The following is a 17,769-nucleotide window of genomic DNA, read 5'->3' as shown; positions in this document are numbered from 1 at the left end:
AAAAGTTAAATGAGCTTTCCAAAATCATGTTAAAATACGGCTATCTATCAGCTGTACGTATGTTTGTAAAATAAATAATAAAAATAATATACCCTGCATAATTATGTGTTAGGTACATGACAATGGAGAGTTCTAAGAGAATGCCTGCTGACCTCTGAGAATGGTTTCCATGATGTCCATACGAGTTTTCAAATCGATATTAACTCGACTGATGGTGTTGAGTCGTTTGTTGAACTGTTGAACAAGGTCAGTCAATGACTTTTTAGTTGCCTCCAATTCACAGGTCACTTTGGCCAGTTTCTTGTCTACCTCAGTCTCCCCAGGTTTGCTGGGTGGATCCAAACACTCCGGGTGGTAGTTTGAGTTCCAAATAGGTAATGGATTGAAAGCTGGATGATCCGGGAAGGAGGCTTCGGGATCTACGGTCGTGGGCTCTGGACTTGGGTTAGGGTTTCTCGTTGTTGAGGGTGCGGGAGCTGAAAAGTGGAAAAAATATGTATAATCTAAGCATTGGGAACAATCTGCGCCATTTTTCCTTACAGGAGGCTTCGGGATCTACGGTCGTGGGCTCTGGACTTGGGTTAGGGTTTCTCGTTGTTGAGGGTGCGGGAGCTGAAAAGTGGAAAAATATTTATAATCTAAGCATTGGGAACAACCTGCGCCATTTTTCCTTAAATAAAATCTCCAATGTGTCGAAAAAGACATAGGAAGAATTCAAATAGAAATAGGAGCATTACTTACTCGTTGTTGGTTTGGGGGTAGTCCACTCGGCATCAGGGTCATGATGGGGAAATGGTGTGACTTGCTTACCCATTCGGTCAGTAAGATCAGAGGGAGCTGTTTCACGTTTTCTTGCTAAGGAAGCAGAAGTTGTAGAATCAACAGTTGTATCTTCTTCGGTTAGCATATCCATCAGAGTATTTTGCTTCTCGTCGGGATTGGTTGTCAGAGTTGATTCATCATTTCAACTATTATGTTTGCAACTTTACAGAGTTTCTGTGCCTTTAGGTTTAAGCTTGCTTTCCAGAAGCGCCTGTCTTTCCAATTGTTGAGCTTTCAGTTTCTCTTGGGTCTTCTCTTTACACTTATCCACTTCTTTAGTGTAATGGATAATTGATTTCTGGAAATCAAACAATTAGAAAAAATTAGTANNNNGGGAACTGTAACACCGGTTTTATCTCCATTTTATCATCCCAAAATGGATCAGAAAAGGAAGAAAGGATAGGTAAAAGACAGTCGGAAATCGAACGCGCTACCTTCCGATATTTGCTATAAACATGAGGTTTCTAAATGAGATATACATATTATATGTTTATATTTCATTTCAACTATTATGTTTGCAACTTTACAGAGTTTCTGTGCCTTTAGGTTTAAGCTTGCTTTCCAGAAGCGCCTGTCTTTCCAATTGTTGAGCTTTCAGTTTCTCTTGGGTCTTCTCTTTACACTTATCCACTTCTTTAGTGTAATGGATAATTGATTTCTGGAAATCAAACAATTAGAAAAAATTAGTATTAGAATCAGTATCAGTGGGTATAAGTAAATGAGTAAAATTAAAATTTACTTACCTACCTACTTTTTTCTTCTTTCTTTTCCTTCTTCTTCAAATACTCTAAACCCACAAATACCTAATTTACTGTCACTTGGATAAAAGAATATCCTCTACAAGGAAACTGTTAAACAGAGCTAAATTAATAATATATCAATAATGAAATAGAGTTGTCCTGGGTGCTAAGTCAATGTACACCACAAAACTGAGTGTAAGTTTGGGCTTTTTTTGAAGAAGAAGAAGAAAAAAAAAGAATCTAATTTTAGGTACAAGGTGTCACTTACAGCAAGTTCTATCTGCTCCAGGATTCTTTTCCTCTGGCCTGTACCATAACAAGGTGGTCTATTGAGTGTTTCATCTACATAGGAATAGTCTGGATTGTCTGTCAAAGGACCACAGCTGTTCAAATATTGTGGTAAACCCTGCTGTAAACGCCACTTGATATTCTCTACATGATGAGGTAAACACAGCTGTCTTCTGAACTTTTGTACACCTTTCACGGATTGTTCTTTAAATGGCTTCAATTTAATTTCATGGTAATCTTTTGTTGAACATCTAGACTGAGAAGTGTGCATAAACTTGTACTGAGCATTGATAACTGTGAACATAGATAGAGGATTTAGATTGTCAGCTTAGAACAAGATAAACCATTATGCTAGTAGTCTGAAAAAAAAAAAATTAGGGGTGGTCGCTTTTGGTTTAGGAGTTGTCGTTTTGGCCGTTTTTGGGGTGGTTGGTTTAGGGGTGGTTACCGTTGTTTTCGGAGTTGGTTTTGTCGTTGTTTTTGAGGATTTTGGCGTGGTTGTCTTTGGAGTTGTTTTTGGAGTCTTAGGGGTTGTTTTTGGATTTTTTGTGGTAGTTGGTTTTTGAGTTGTGGTAGTGGTAGTAGTAGTCGTTTCTTCAGCTTTTGGCGTAGTTGTATCTTCTTCTGTATTTGAAGAAGGCACCTCCTCAGGTTTTGGAGTTGTTTCGTCGAGTTTCGGAGTTGTCTCCGCAACAGCTGGGGTGGAAGGGAACCTGTCATTAAGTTCAAGAGTAGTTTGAGATCCCGGGCTTTGTGGATTTTCTGGTGGTTGTTGAGGCTGATAATTTGGATTTTGTGGTGGTTGTTGGGGCTGATAATTTGGATTTTGTGGTGGTTGTTGGGGTGGATAATTTGGATTTTGTGGTGGTTGTTGGGGTGGATAATTTGGATTTTGTGGTGGTTGTTGGGGCTGATAATTTAGATTTTGTGGTGGTAGTTGAGGCAGATAATTTGGATCTTGTGGTGCATAACTAGGAATTTGTGGTTGGTAATTTGGATTTCGTGGTGGTTGTTGGGGCTGATAATTTGGATTTTGTGGGGGATAATTTGGGCTAGGCTGTTGGTAGGTTGGGTACGGCTGCTGATAAGTTGGTGGATTTTCAGGTATCAAGTCTGATGGCATGAGTCTCTGAGTAGTTGGCTCAGGATAACGCTGTACTGGAGGAGGCTTAGCGTATGTTGGTTCCCTCCATGGTGGATTCTGTGGATATTTGTTGTACAATCCTGGAAAAAAGTTCAAATGATGATAATCAAGACACATAAAATATACCACAATATTCTCACCTTTTATAGACCAATAATAGATAGGTACATGGTCTTTTTTTTTATCACAGTCAACAGCGGAATGACACTGAAGGATACAGAAATGATGAGAAGAACTAAATAAATTTTCACTTTACACTAAAACCCAGTTCCCTGGTAGGTAGAAAATCACAGTCAACAGCGGAATGACACTGAAGGATACAGAAATGATGAGAAGAACTAAATAAATTTTCACTTTACACTAAAACCCAGTCCCCTGGTAGGTAGGAAGGTACTTACTATCGCAAGTCCAAGTTTGATTTCTTCTCGTGTACGGGGTACCTCTATGAACCACATAAGTCGCAAAGTACAACGTTGCACCGACGTGCAGTGGTATGTACGGGTCTTCAAGTAACCAATAGCCGTTCACTTTGGTGGTTGTATATCTGGAGATGACTCCGTTCGGGTAATCTTCCAAGGGAATTTGGATGTTGGCCCGGAATGAAAAAGATTCCATACCGGGCAGGTCTGAAATCAGAAAACAAATTCAAAGGTCGAGCCATTCAGTAAAGTAGCGTAACCCTTTGACTGGAATGGTTTCACAAAGCTAGGCCCGAGACTTGAGACTCAAGTACATTCAAATTAGGGATGTTGGCCCGGAATGAAAAAGATTCCATACCGGGCAGGTCTGAAATCAGAAAACAAATTCAAAGGTCGAGCCATTCAGTAAAGTACCGTATACCTTTGACTGGAATGGTTTCACAAAGCTAGGCCCGAGACTTGAGACTCAAGTACATTCAAATTAATGGGGGAAAATGACCCAGGAAAGAACCATCTTATAAAATTCTCTCATAGGTATTTATCTTAAGTAGATGACGTGGATATTTCCCTCCGAAAACCATTATGACGTGAAATGTTTTGGAATGCGAGACTTAAGAGAACATAAAGTTATCTTCGATTATCTCCCGGTAAATAATACAATGTCTAAAGGTCCCTACACACCATCAGTTCATTTGGTTCCAGTCAATTGTACCCAGTTCAAATGGATTCGAGTCAAATAATGGTGTCTACAAACAAGTTCACCAGTAAATAAATACCGAAATTATGCCGATTTTTTCACTAGCTACGCATTACGCAAAGCAAGTCCATTCCATGGATTCGCACTTGCCAAAAATCCAGCGAAGCCTACAGAATGAACTTGCGAACACTACAAATTTTGCTACACATAATTAATTTTGGACTGGCTTCAGTAAATGAAATTGTGTGTAGGCACCTTAACAAGCCATACGTATACCTCGTCAGAACAATATTGCCCAGAGATCACGATTATCCATGAACTTGACCTCTTCCTTGTCTTTTGTATTTAATATAAGTAAAATAATGAACAGATAAAATCTAAGACTCTTGTATCTACTTCTAAAATATTGAATGGACCATTCAAATATAGTGGTGGATCGTAAATAGATAGGATACCAGGATGCATATAAGTGGTGGGATGTTCATAAATTTACGAGTACCTATTTTGGTTTATTGTTAGGAGTTGCTTAGATGTAGATATCCTACTAATGAAGCATAAGTATTTCATGGTTTCTGTCACCTATGTTTTTTTTTTTAGTTTATTGAACATTGGATGGGGAATAAGTAAGATGACACATGGACTAGGCACACATTTATAGAAAATGTCAGAAGTTGTGAATGGGAAAGTCCGTTTTATAAAACGCACGTGTGTTTGTTATCCCTAGACAAATCTTTATGCGTCAGCGGAATTGACCCAAAGTGCAGGTTGGTATTAGAGAGAGAGACGTCAATAAAAGCGCTCATCGATATTATGCCAAGATTTTCCACATTGATTTCCAGCTCTAGCAGATAATTGCCGTCTGTACCTGTGTAAATCCATGTGCCTTCTTGTCAGCCTTCATATTAGACTGGGGCTACCTGATCTAAGCCGACCCTATCAATAAGGTTATTGGACGAACCTACCAACACGGGTTCGATTCCCCGCTATATTGAAAATGTAAAAAAAAAAATTTCCAGCTCTAGCAGATAATTGCCGTCTGTACCTGTGTAAATCCATGTGCCTTCTTGTCAGCCTTCATATTAGACTGGGGCTACCTGGTCTAAGTCGACCCTATCAATAAGGTTATTGGACGAACCTACCAACACGGGTTCGATTTCCCGCTATATTGAAAATGTAAAAAAAACTGACCATCGAAAATGTTATCCCATTACATTACTTTCCTTCCTATAGAGGTATAGGATAAGCAAAATAAATAAAATCATACACGTTACCTACAAACAAAATTAACCATTTAATAGGGTGACGTGACAGTGAAACCGCCTGTCCGCTTCTGATTACAATACTTCTGCGACCTTTGCTAGAAGGAATGAAAAGCAATCAAATTAAGAAAATCTTATGGAAAAATAGAAAGTAAAAAACTGGATTTCCAGGTAGGTACTTACCCTGCATATAAATTCTCAATCCAAAGGGTCGACGGGCCACAAAATGGCAATTGGGGACAGAAAATCCATTCGAAATTTTGAAAAAGAAAAACAAACACAAGGATATTTTTACGAACGACATTTTGCCAAACCAATAGAAAGAACAAAATTTGCACCACCACTTTCGTGTTCCTGGTAAAAAGACCTTTAATTTAATATATAGGTCGACCAGGTTTGGATAAGTCCTTCTAGACCGACCGACCGACAGACAGACGACACCGAAGCGAATACAATAGCCCGTCCCTTATACCTTTTTTTTTTATTACTATCGTAATAATGAAGTGAGGACGGGCTAAAAATTGAGGTTTGACGTCACTGTAAAACAGCTAAGGTCTTTGGTGATGCATGATTTGAATATGTATCAATTTGGTACATCAAATAGTTTAATCAAGAAAGAAGGTAAGTTCCTTTAGAATCGGGGACCATCTAGGATTCTAGGCATTCGAGTGCTGCTCGGTTTTCAAAGGTCCCATAAACCACACGATTTTTCCCCGGGCTACACAAAATGTCCTGTAGGTAATGAAATTTAAATGAGTGTTCCCACTATACAGACGACACGATTTTTCCGAACAAGTAGTGGGAACGAGCACTAAAACTTCAACTTACGGGTTTAATGGATACAAAAGCGGTTACATCGGGGCAATGATTCTTATTACTCCATGGCCAACACCAGACTGAACCAACAGATAGGAGGCAGCAGAACAGCCACAGGTTCAATGTCATGATGGTCTTATCTGGAAACGGTCAGAGGCTAAGTGGAAGAGAATGGCTCGATTATGTATATAGGATGTATAAAGCTGTGTCCACACATAGATAAGAAGATAATAGTGCTTACTTATACTGCTCGCATAATACTGAAAAGTCCCTTTACTCCAGCAATACGGTACTACTATTCTACTGTGGTCAAGTTCTCAAGTTACATTGAGGATAAAATTCCATTGAACCCACACCCTCCTGTTTACCATTTTCATTCCACTTCCCCTACTTTAGCGTCAACGCTGCGTCTTAAATCCCTGATGCGAGTCTCGAGTAGCTTCAGGTTCCGCCATATTGAGGGAAATGAAAAAAATGTTTCGTAATTTCTCCACTAGATGTCGTCAGGTTTGTTGAATTTCCACATTTTACCCCCACTCCTGACGCAGAGTGAACGTCAAGTTAACGCCGCATCGATGCGGCGTAGGAATGAAAAACAGAACTACAATTACAATATGGCGGAACCTGAAGCTACTCGAGACGCGAGTTTTCAAAACCCAACTCACTTGTGAATGGAGCGGGGATTTTTTCTATTTCCCACGGGAAAATGAAGGGAAATCTCGTTTTTCCCCCCGTCCGGCCTAATGAATAAAGGTTTACCTTTAATACCTATACCTACTCTATAGCTATAGAGTCTATAGTTAGCTTTGGGTTGACGCGCCTGCCTTCTAAGCGCTAGGTCGCCGGTTCGATTCCCGCCCGGGGCAGACTTTATCCTAAAATACATATAATTATAAGGTTTGTCCGGCTGGCTTTCTCTTATCCTGTCTTCCTTCTCTCTTCCATTTCGCGATGTCTCATCTGCAGTTACAGTTCCTGCTATCAAATCTCTTCTCCGTACTTACCAGCCGCAAGTTTACCATGTTTCTTCTCTTCACTAGAACTCAGACTAGATACCTCAGATGAGCCATGCATTTTCTTGTCATCGTAATACACCCTGCTTTCTGCCACATACACTCCTCGATTACCTTCCTTATTATCAACATCCAGAGCGTAGACGTCAAATATCTAGACAACAAGATCCGATATAAATGATATTATAAGAGAAGCAAACAGTTAATGACCGGGGCCACAATGAGAGTTTAAATTAAATTGAACTTTTTTTTAAGAAACAAAGAGGTTTGATAGAGGGAGCTATAACTGCTAAGGTCTTATCGTCCCGCAATCGAAGGAAGAAGAACGACAGGATAGAAGAAAACCAGCTATTCCGAGAACGAACAATATCCGTTCAGGAAAAAATCCGCCCCGGGCGGGACATGAACCCGCAACCTAGCGCTTACAAGGCAGACGCGCTACCAACCAAACTAACTAGACTGGCAATTTAACTTTAACACTTGGATTAAACAAAATTTTGAAATCAACCAATCCCATTCCTTAATCGGGTAGCTGTGTTTCGACCTAATTCTGACAGTTTTCGACCGCTTTTTGGCGGTTTTCAGCCGTACTTAGTAAGCGGTTTGAGATATTCAATAGGGTAAGGAAAGTAGTAGTTTTTTTTTTTAATACTCACCGTTTGATCTTGGGACTTGCTAACGTTATTGAATGCGTGATCTATGAAGTAAATGGGGGTGTTTACATCGAACGAAATGCCATTCGAATAGAAGTCGATCGCTTGACATTTAGCGACCTTGTTATTGAATAGACCGACACGATAACTGGAGGACGATGGTTCCGAACAGGATGTACTAGCGTGCACATACCATCTGCCGGTAGACTGAAATGAGAGAAAAAGAAATTAATTAAAATCAAAATCCAGGCTGTGAAATACAAGATCCTAAAAAAAGAAAAATCAAGATCCTAGGCATTCAAGTGCTGCTCGGTTTTCAAAGGTCCCATAAACCACACGATTTTTCCGCGGGCTACACAAAATGTCCTGTAGGTAATGAAATTTAAATGAGTGTTCCCACTACACACGACACGATTTTTCCGCAGGAGAACATTTGCCTGTCCATGCCCAAATCAAAACACAAGTCTGCGTCCAATCTAGTGAATCAACATAACCAGAAAATTAAATTCAAACTACCAGACAAAAGTTTAATCTCCACACCTTGCTGCTTCCAGCATATCACCAACGTGGACATAGCGGATAGAGAGAGATACTATTCTCTGCAGACCATGCTACCTGGACATCATGAAGGAGATCATGTGTCCATATCCAACCATTCCACTAATAATAAGTCGTAGAAGAAAAAGAAAAATTCCGTTGGTCCTCATTTTTCCTGCTCTATGACTTTGAAACATCACCCAAGTAAGCGCAACTCATGAACTCAGAACAAATTTAAACTGTAGGTACATAGGTAGTAGTAGGTGCCTATTGAAAATTATAATCATAGGCAGATATTTTATTTTACACGATTAAATGGATTTACATTTACAGTACCTAAGGATTTTTCACATCCATAAAAATAAGGAAAGTAAAAAAAAAAAAAACAGTTTGCTGTTACAGACACCAAGAAGAGGTGTCAAAAATTAAAGATGGGTGCTAGTGGGTTAAAGGACAATGAACAAAATGGTTGATGAGTTTCTAATGACGGGTAGGTAAACATTATTTGATTGACATATGATTGAATATTTATTAAATAAAATTTATTTTAATGAAGGTGATCTCACTATTCAAATAAAAGAGATAGAGTTGGATACACTCTGTTTTATTTCTAGCTATGCTTGCTTTCTATACTAAAACAATACAGAAAAACTAGAGCCATAGTTCGATCACTCGTTCGAAAATTGTTTCATTGTTTCTTTTTTTTTTTTTTCAAATTAAATTGATCCCAAAGGCAAGGGAATGCATAGACCCTTGACAAATGGAATTATTAATAAAAGGTCGATTCCTACGTAACAAGTTGTGATGATACCAACTCGGCCACGGAGGAATGAAATAATAGTTTTGTAGGACAGTTATGCTGGGCTTTACCAACTCGGGATTGAGATGAAACAAGGATTTCCCTATACTTAATACGTAAATCAACCTCGGATAGAACTCAATCCTGAGACAATCCACGGTGGTAAAACTCTTCCATACTTACCAGCCGCAAGTTTACCATGTTTCTTCTCTTCACTAGAACTCAGACTAGATACCTCAGATGAGCCATGCATTTTCTTGTCATCGTAATACACCCTGCTTTCTGCCACATACACTCCTCGATTACCTTCCTTATTATCAACATCCAGAGCGTAGAAGTCAAATATCTGGACAACAAGATCCGATATAAATGATATTATAAGAGAAGCAAACAGTTAATGACCGGGGCCACAATGAGAGTTTAAATTAAATTGAACTTTTTTTTAAGAAACAAAGAGGTTTGATAGAGGGAGCTATAACTGCTAAGGTCTTATCGTCCCGCAATCGAAGGAAGAAGAACGACAGGATAGAAGAAAACCAGCTATTCCGAGAACGAACAATATCCGTTCAGGAAAAAATCCGCCCCGGGCGGGACATGAACCCGCAACCTAGCGCTTACAAGGCAGACGCGCTACCAACCAAGCTAACTAGACTGGCAATTTAACTTTAACGCTTGGATTAAACAGAATTAAACTTGGATTAAACCAATCCCATTCCTTAATCGGGTAGCTGTGTTTCGACCTAATTCTGAAAGTTTTCGACCGCTTTTTGGCGGTTTTCAGCCGTACTTAGTAAGCGGTTTAAGATATTCAATAGGGTAAGGAAAGTAGTAGTTTTTTTTTTATACTCACCGTTTGATCTTGGGACTTGCTAACGTTATTGAATGCGTGATCTATGAAGTAAAGGGGGGTGTTTACATCGAACGAAATGCCGTTCGAATAGAAGTCGATCGCTTGACATTTAGCGGCCTTGTTATTGAATAGACCGACACGATAACTGGAGGACGATGGTTCCGAACAGGGTGTACTAGCGTGCACATACCATCTGCCGGTAGACTGAAATGAGAGAAAAAAAATTAATTAAAATCAAAATCCAGGCTGTGAAATACAAGATCCTAAAAAAAGAAAAATAAATAAAACAAGCTGGGTCCGTCCTTCCGGGAATTATTTAGCCCGTAGTTTATTCGATGAGTGCCCATATACCTACCTAATTTGTTTAATATGTATTCAGTTTATAAACATTCTTGATTTGATTTTTTGACTTTACTTTCTTTGTAATGATTTAAAATCAAGACTAGAGCCCGTTCTCCTTTTATTCCCAATATAATGTTTAAGTCACCCATCCATTTATTGGCCTTGCTCGGCGTAGCTTAACATAGGTGACGCTAAAACCGGTCTTAAATTAACGACTGAAGTGTTAGGTATCTAAAACTTTCTCGCTTTGAGTTCATAGGTCGTCGCGACAAATTTCAAGATCAGAGCTCATTTGTGTGAGAAAATGTGGAAAAAATCCCCCAAAAACCAGTTTTTTTTTTTTTTTTTTTGCTTTATGGTTTTCTGGACAAAATTTGCACCACCATTTTCGTGATCCTGGTAAAAAGACCTTTAATTTGATATATAGGTCGACCAGGTTTGGATAAGTCCTTCTATGGGAACAGACAGACAGACAGACTAGGCATTCGAGTGCTGCTCGGTTTTCAAAGGTCCCATAAACCACACGATTTTTCCCCGGGCTACACAAAATGTCCTGTAGGTAATGAAATTTAAATGAGTGTTCCCACTACACACGACACGATTTTTCCGCAAGTGGGAACGAGCACTAAAACTTCAACTTACGGGTTTAATGGATACAAAAGCGGTTACATCGGGGCAATGATTCTTATTACTCCATGGCCAACACCAGACTGAACCAACAGATAGGAGGCAGCAGAACAACCACAGGTTGAATGTCATGATGGTCTTATCTGGAAACGGTCAGAGGCTAAGTGGAAGAGAATGGCTCGATTATGTATAATATATAGGATGTGCAAAGCTGTGTCCACACATAGATAAGAAGATAATAGTGCTTACTTATGTATACTGCTCGCATAAGACTGAAAAGTCCCTTTACTCCAGCAGTACGGTACTACTATTCTACTGTGGTCAAGTTCTCAAGCTACATTGAGGATAAAATTCCATACCTCGGCTGGGATTGAACCCACACCGTCCTGTTTACCAGGCAAGCGTCTTGACCACTGCCCCACCAAGGCAGGTGGAATAGTCCACGGCCGTCGCGTCGATCGACGAGGTGAATCTATGTAGTCGACGAAGTGTGGACGGTTTCAGTCGACATCGACGGTCGTCGACTATGTGTGGACACTAAAATGTGTAGTCAACAACAGGTCCCGCAACCTTCCGACCTCTGTGGTAGAGAGGTTAGAGCACTGATTCTCAAGGCTCAACTCGGAGGTGCTCGGTTCGAATACTGGCTAGGACAGAAATTTTCTGATAAACCTTTTCCGTTCAATAAAATTAGTTAATTGGTTCTTGCTATTTCATAAGACAACAGCTTTTAAACGCGAGAGCAAAAAAATGTAAATAATGATAGGATTAAGTTCTCCAATCTTCCAAGTTGTTCTCGATTACATCTTATATCAGATTTATTGGGATGGATTTTTTTTCAATAGGTATACACTCACTTGTGAATCCTCCTAAGCGATGCACACTGGAACTGCTGGAGAACTGAATCAAACCACAGGTCGGGGGTTATTTATGTAGAATCATCGAATACCACTGATGGATATTTGCCATCAATCCACACATACCCGTGTGCCTGATCACCAATCAACGATATGTCACTGCGCCTTAGACGCGTGAAATTTGACAATGTTTACACGTGAAATTTTAACGAAGAATGGCCAAGTATGGTTTGGTTCTAATGTTTACATATGACACTAACGAGTTCGTCTTTTGAGGCAGTTATACTAATAAAAATTAAATATACGCACACGCACGAAACATAGACAAGAATATATTCTCAGAAAGATGATTGTCAATACACAATGAGTAGGTATAGACCAAGCTAAAGTCCTAGTAATTGCAGTATGACTTGGATTTTACTCACACAAACCTTGAAGGTTCGAATTTTCCTTGATGTCTCATATTCATCATCTTTCGTTAATAATTTCAGGGGGAATTTTGCATGAGTACCTATAGATACTACTAATAAAAATTAAATATACGCACACGCACGAAACATAGACAAGAATATATTCTCAGAAAGATGATTGTCAATACACAATGAGTAGGTATTGACCAAGCTAAAGTCCTAGTAATTGCAGTATGACTTGGATTTTACTCACACAAACCTTGAAGTTGATTCAGTGTCTGTCGAAGCTTCTGTTGAGCTATCAGTAGGTTTCGTGTTCGAGCTTGGTGGAATTGTATTCTCATTTGGATCTTTAGTGGTCAATTCGGTTGTGGTTTCGTGTTCGAGCTTGGTGGAATTGTATTCTCATTTGGATCTCTAGTGGTCAATTCGGTTGTTTGTTCAGTTGTAGGAGTTGTTGGTTGTTCAGTTGTAGGAGTTGTTGTTTGTTCAGTTGTAGGAGTTGTTGGTTGTTCAGTTGTAAGAGTTGTTGCTTGTTCAGTTGTAGGAGTTGTTGGTTGTTCAGTAGTAGGGTTTGTTGCTTGTTCAGTAGTAGGAGTCAGTTGTAAGAGTTGTTGCTTGTTCAGTTGTAGGAGTTGTTGCTTGTTCAGTTGTAGGAGTTGTTGGTTGTTCAGTTGTAGGAGTTGTTAGTTGTTCAGTAGTAGGAATTGTTGGTTGTTCAGTAGTAGGAGTTGTTGGTTGTTCAGTAGTAGGAATTGTTGGTTGTTCAGTGGTAGTTGTGGGTATTTCAGTGGTAGTTGTTGGTTTTTCAGTAGTGGTGGTAGTAGTAGTTGTTGTTGTTGTTGTTGTGGGTATTTCAGTGGTAGTTGTTGGTTTTTCAGTAGTGGTGGTAGTAGTAGTTGTTGTTGTTGTTGTCAAGTTTTTTGGACTTTGCTAGCCTGCATTCTTCCAGGAGCTTGGATCTTGAAATCCTGAAACTGAAAATCCAGAAATCTTTCAGGTAACTAAGTTATGACTGTTATGAGGAGGGTAATGAGAATTTATTTGAAATTCTACTAGGTACTAGGAGAATGGGTACTAGTCTGGCATATAAATTCTCAATCCAAAGGGTCGACGGGCCACAAAATGGCAATTGGGGACAGAAAATCCATTCGAAATTTTGAAAAAGAAAAACAAACACAGGGATATTTTTACGAACGACATTTTGCCAAACCAATAGAAAGAACCCGCAACGGGTTCAACAGGGATTAGACCAGTTTAATCTGGCTGAAGTACTTTAAACAGGGATTAGACCAGCTTAGTCTGGCTGGGGTATTTTAAACAGGAGCTGGGGTAAACAGGGATTAGACTAGCTTAGTCTGGCTGGGGTACTTTAAACAGGGATTAGACCAGCTTAGTCTGGCTGGGGTACTTTCAACAGGGATTGGGCAGAGGAAATTACACTGAGGAAGATTCACGTTGTGCGAAAAGTACCTAGTTCATTCGCGTCATGTGTATTTAGTCAATCAGAAGGTAATAGATTGGTTTTTCAGTCTGTTGAATGTTTGAGCTCAAGGGCAGATTCATCTGAAATAAAACCGGTTGCTCCTAGTTGGGCAGAGGAAATTACACTGAGGAAGATTCACGTTGTGCGAAAAGTACCTAGTTCATTCGCGTCATGTGTATTTAGTCAATCAGAATGTAATAGATTGGTTTTTCAGTCTGTTGAATATTTGAGCTCAAGGGCAGATTCATCTGAAAGAAAACCGGTTGCTCCTAGCACCTCACATTGCTTCCCATTTTCAGTGGACAACTAGACACTTGGGCAGAGGAAATTACACTGAGGAAGATTCACGTTGTGCGAAAAGTACCTAGTTCATTCGCGTCAATCAGAAGGTAATAGATTGGTTTTTCAGTCTGTTGAATATTTGAGCTCAAGGGCAGATTCATCTGAAAGAAAACCGGTTGCTCCTAGCACCTCACATTGCTTCCCATAATGGTCGAGAGATACTTAATACCTACGGTACTTACATAAAGGCTGGAGAGTAAGTAATAAACATACATTCGCATGACTTTTTCACGAGCAGAGGGGTGGAATTTTGGGGGGAAATTGCAAGCATTCTGAAAAGGACACTTCAATATCATTACTTTTGTACGACCATTTTTGTTTATTGATATCTTACATCTTAAAGGTTAAGGTTAAGAATCAAATAAAATAATTGCAACTTTTGCGCCTCCCTCCTACCTATGTCTGCCTGTCTCAAATCATTATACGGAGGAAGAAAACTACCCAGAAGCGTTGAAATATTGAGGAAGACAATAGAGTCTGTAGTTATAGGATTCCCAAGAGTAATTACAATGAAACGTTTATTATATCTTTAGACGCATCGTTATTATTACATTTTTTAGCAATATAAGCGAGTAATCCACACTACTCACGGTTGTAAGGTGTTCTGAAAATTTCGTACCTATATCTGGCGTAAAATAACAGATTAAATCGAATCTTAAATATTTCTTAGACCTGCTTATACGAGTATTATTATATTGAAAGAACCTGCTACATACTACAACAATGAAATTCCACTCAATAGTTACTAATAAGATGACAGAAGACGATTTATATCTATTTATAAAAAATTCTTGTGCCCATAAAAAAAAACAATGAAATTCCACTCAATAGTTACTAATAAGATGACAGAAGACGATTTATATCTATTTATAAAAATTTCTTGTGCCCATACAATGAAATTCCACTCAATAGTTACTAATAAGATGACAGAAGACGATTTATATCTATTTATAAAAATTTCTTGTGCCCATAAAAAAAACCGGACTAGGTAGCTTGTGAAACAGTGCCTTTCTTGTCACACTATACATTGGTATTCCATGCTATCCATTCTATTTGCAAGGATGAGTCATCAAAATAAATAAATAGTAGCCAAACAAAACAAGGTACTTTAAAGAAGGTATTATACACAACAAAAAAGAACTCTAGTGTGAAATATGTAATACCTAATAGGCACACTAACTTGATAATCATAGACTGACATGAACAAATGCATAAAATATTGTAACTCAATTTTGTTAGTTGTTCAGTAGTAGGAATTGTTGGTTGTTCAGTGGTAGTTGTGGGTATTTCAGTGGTAGTTGTTGGTTTTTCAGTAGTGGTAGTAGTAGTAGTTGTTGTTGTCGGTTTTTTAGTGATTGGAGTTGTTGGTTTTGGTGTTGGCTTTTTAGTTTTAGGGGTGGTCGCTTTGGGAACTGTAACACCGGTTTTATCTCCATTTTATCATCCCAAAATGGATCAGAAAAGGAAGAAAGGATAGGTAAAAGACAGCCGGAAATCGAACGCGCTACCTTCCAATATTTGCTATAAACATGAGGTTTCTAAATGAGATATACATATTATATGCTTATATTTCATTTCAATTATTATGTTTGCAACTTTACAGAGTTTCTGTGCCTTTAGGTTTAAGCTTGCTTTCCAGAAGCGCCTGTCTTTCCAATTGTTGAGCTTTCAGTTTCTCTTGGGTCTTCTCTTTACACTTATCCACTTCTTTAGTGTAATGGATAATTGATTTCTGGAAATCAAACAATTAGAAAAAATTAGTAAAATGTAAATGTAAATGCAGTTTCTTTGTGTTATTATATCACAACTTTGGTGCTCACTGCAGCATTGTAGGATTTTTCCCAATATCTCAATAATCCTAACATCCAATGTTTACCTACCATGCTGGCACCGGTCGCTATGCGCATTTATATGTCATAGCTACTCATTTTCCTCACGAGGCTGAGTGGGCCCCGCAACATCCAGTCACGGAGTCAATCATTTGCATGATACAAATTTCTTGACCCCGCCGGGAATCGAACCCGGGTCTCTCGCGTGCAAGGCGAGCGCAGTGACCACTACGCCATGGGAGCTGACTAGAAAAAATTAGTATTAGAAGCAGTATCAGTCATCATCATTGACTAAAAGCATTGCCTTGTCGGTGTAGCCACTGTTCACGATGCATTGCCAAATTCTTCATTTCACCATAAGATTTGCAGTCCATGGTTAATAGGATGTCTTGGAAGTAGTTCTTTCTCGGTCGTCCTCTAGTGGGTATAAGTAAATGAGTGAAATTAAAATTTACTTACCTACCTACTTTTTTCTTCTTTCTTTTCCTTCTTCTTCAAATACTCTAAACCCACAAATACCTAATTTACTGTCACTTGGATAAAAGAATATCCTCTACAAGGAAACTGTTAAACAGAGCTAAATTAATAATATATCAATAATGAAATAGAGTTGTCCTGGGTGCTAATGCTAAGTCAATGTACACCACAAAACTGAGTGTAAGTTTGGGCTTTTTTGAAAAAAAATAAAATAAAATAAATAAATAAATAAATATCTAATTTTAGGTACAAGGTGTCACTTACAGCAAGTTCTATCTGCTCCAGGATTCTTTTCCTCTGGCCTGTACCATAACAAGGTGGTCTGTTGAGTGTTTCATCTACATAGGAATAGTCTGGATTGTCTGTCAAAGGACCACAGCTGTTCAAATATTGTGGTAAACCCTGCTGTAAACGCCACTTGATATTCTCTACATGATGAGGTAAACACAGCTGTCTTCTGAACTTTTGTACACCTTTCACGGATTGTTCTTTAAATGGCTTCAATTTAATTTCATGGTAATCTTTTGTTGAACATCTAGACTGAGAAGTGTGCATAAACTTGTACTGAGCATTGATAACTGTGAACATAGATAGAGGATTTAGATTGTCAGCTTAGAACAAGATAAACCATTATGCTAGTAGTCTGAAAAAAAAAAAAAAAATAATAATAATAATAATAACATCAAAACTGATGTTCTTTCTTCTTTTATAAATAAATAGAAAATAAATCTGAACAGTAAGACCCCAGTAAATAATTAAAAAAAAAAAAATCAATCTAGACAGTTTTACTTTCAACTTTTTTTTTTTTAAATGAAATACATATCTGAAATTCTACCTGAAACCAGAAGACCAAGGATGTCGCAAAGCAACTTGTTGGTGAGACATACTTACCATTTTTGGGACACTAAAAAATAAAAATAAAAATCTGGTGTGAACATCACACGACTTTCCTTATCCTATTGAATGGTGCTTATTTGGGTGTTCTGTTGTAACATTTACAATATCTCTAACCGTTTAGTCAATATAGCTGAAAACCGCCAACAAGTGGTCGAAACCCGCCAAAAAGCGGTCAAAATACCGCCAACCGCAGCACCCATTTTAACCAAACGTTTTGGGTTGCATCCTTGTCACATTTGTGAACTACATACCAAATTTCAAGTCTCTAGCTTATACCGTTCCCGAGATATTGTTAAATTACACCGAAAACCGCCAAAAAGCGGTAAAATGCCGCCAACCGTTGCACCGAAATTATTATCATTTGAATTTGACAAAAAATTAGAATGGGCCAAGTCAGGGTCTTGCATTAATTTTCATTCGATATTGGGCCAATGCGAAACTCTGGCTCAATAAAAATGAGTTAGA

General features: G+C 38.6%; 2 protein-coding genes across 3 annotated transcripts in view; both read right to left on the bottom strand.

The window, feature by feature from the left end:
• Positions 1-91: 91 nt before the first annotated feature.
• On the bottom strand, positions 92-15,676 carry LOC113469815 (integumentary mucin A.1-like). Its single transcript, XM_026827754.1, has 7 exons — positions 15,655-15,676; positions 15,420-15,513; positions 12,891-13,102; positions 12,647-12,829; positions 12,540-12,581; positions 811-951; positions 92-476 (listed from the first exon to the last, which is right to left on the bottom strand). Exons 1-7 carry the CDS (start codon positions 15,674-15,676, stop codon positions 133-135), a joined length of 1,038 nt encoding a protein of 345 aa, XP_026683555.1. The 3' UTR covers positions 92-132.
• LOC103515074 (39S ribosomal protein L52, mitochondrial) overlaps positions 15,520-17,769 on the bottom strand; it is a 13,200-nt gene continuing 10,950 nt past the window's right edge. For both annotated transcript variants that reach the window (XM_026827840.1, XM_008479995.3), the window contains 2 exons: positions 16,672-16,985; positions 15,520-15,833 (listed from right to left, as the gene is read on the bottom strand). In XM_026827840.1, the coding sequence (XP_026683641.1) occupies positions 15,699-15,833; positions 16,672-16,985 (449 nt within the window). In that variant the 3' untranslated portion in view covers positions 15,520-15,698. The remainder of the gene's footprint in view (positions 15,834-16,671; positions 16,986-17,769) is intronic.

Source organism: Diaphorina citri, unplaced genomic scaffold (genome assembly GCF_000475195.1).
Source record: "Diaphorina citri unplaced genomic scaffold, Diaci psyllid genome assembly version 1.1 scaffold47, whole genome shotgun sequence".
Lineage (NCBI taxonomy): Eukaryota > Metazoa > Arthropoda > Insecta > Hemiptera > Psyllidae > Diaphorina > Diaphorina citri.
This window is presented reverse-complemented; position numbering and strand designations above follow the sequence as displayed.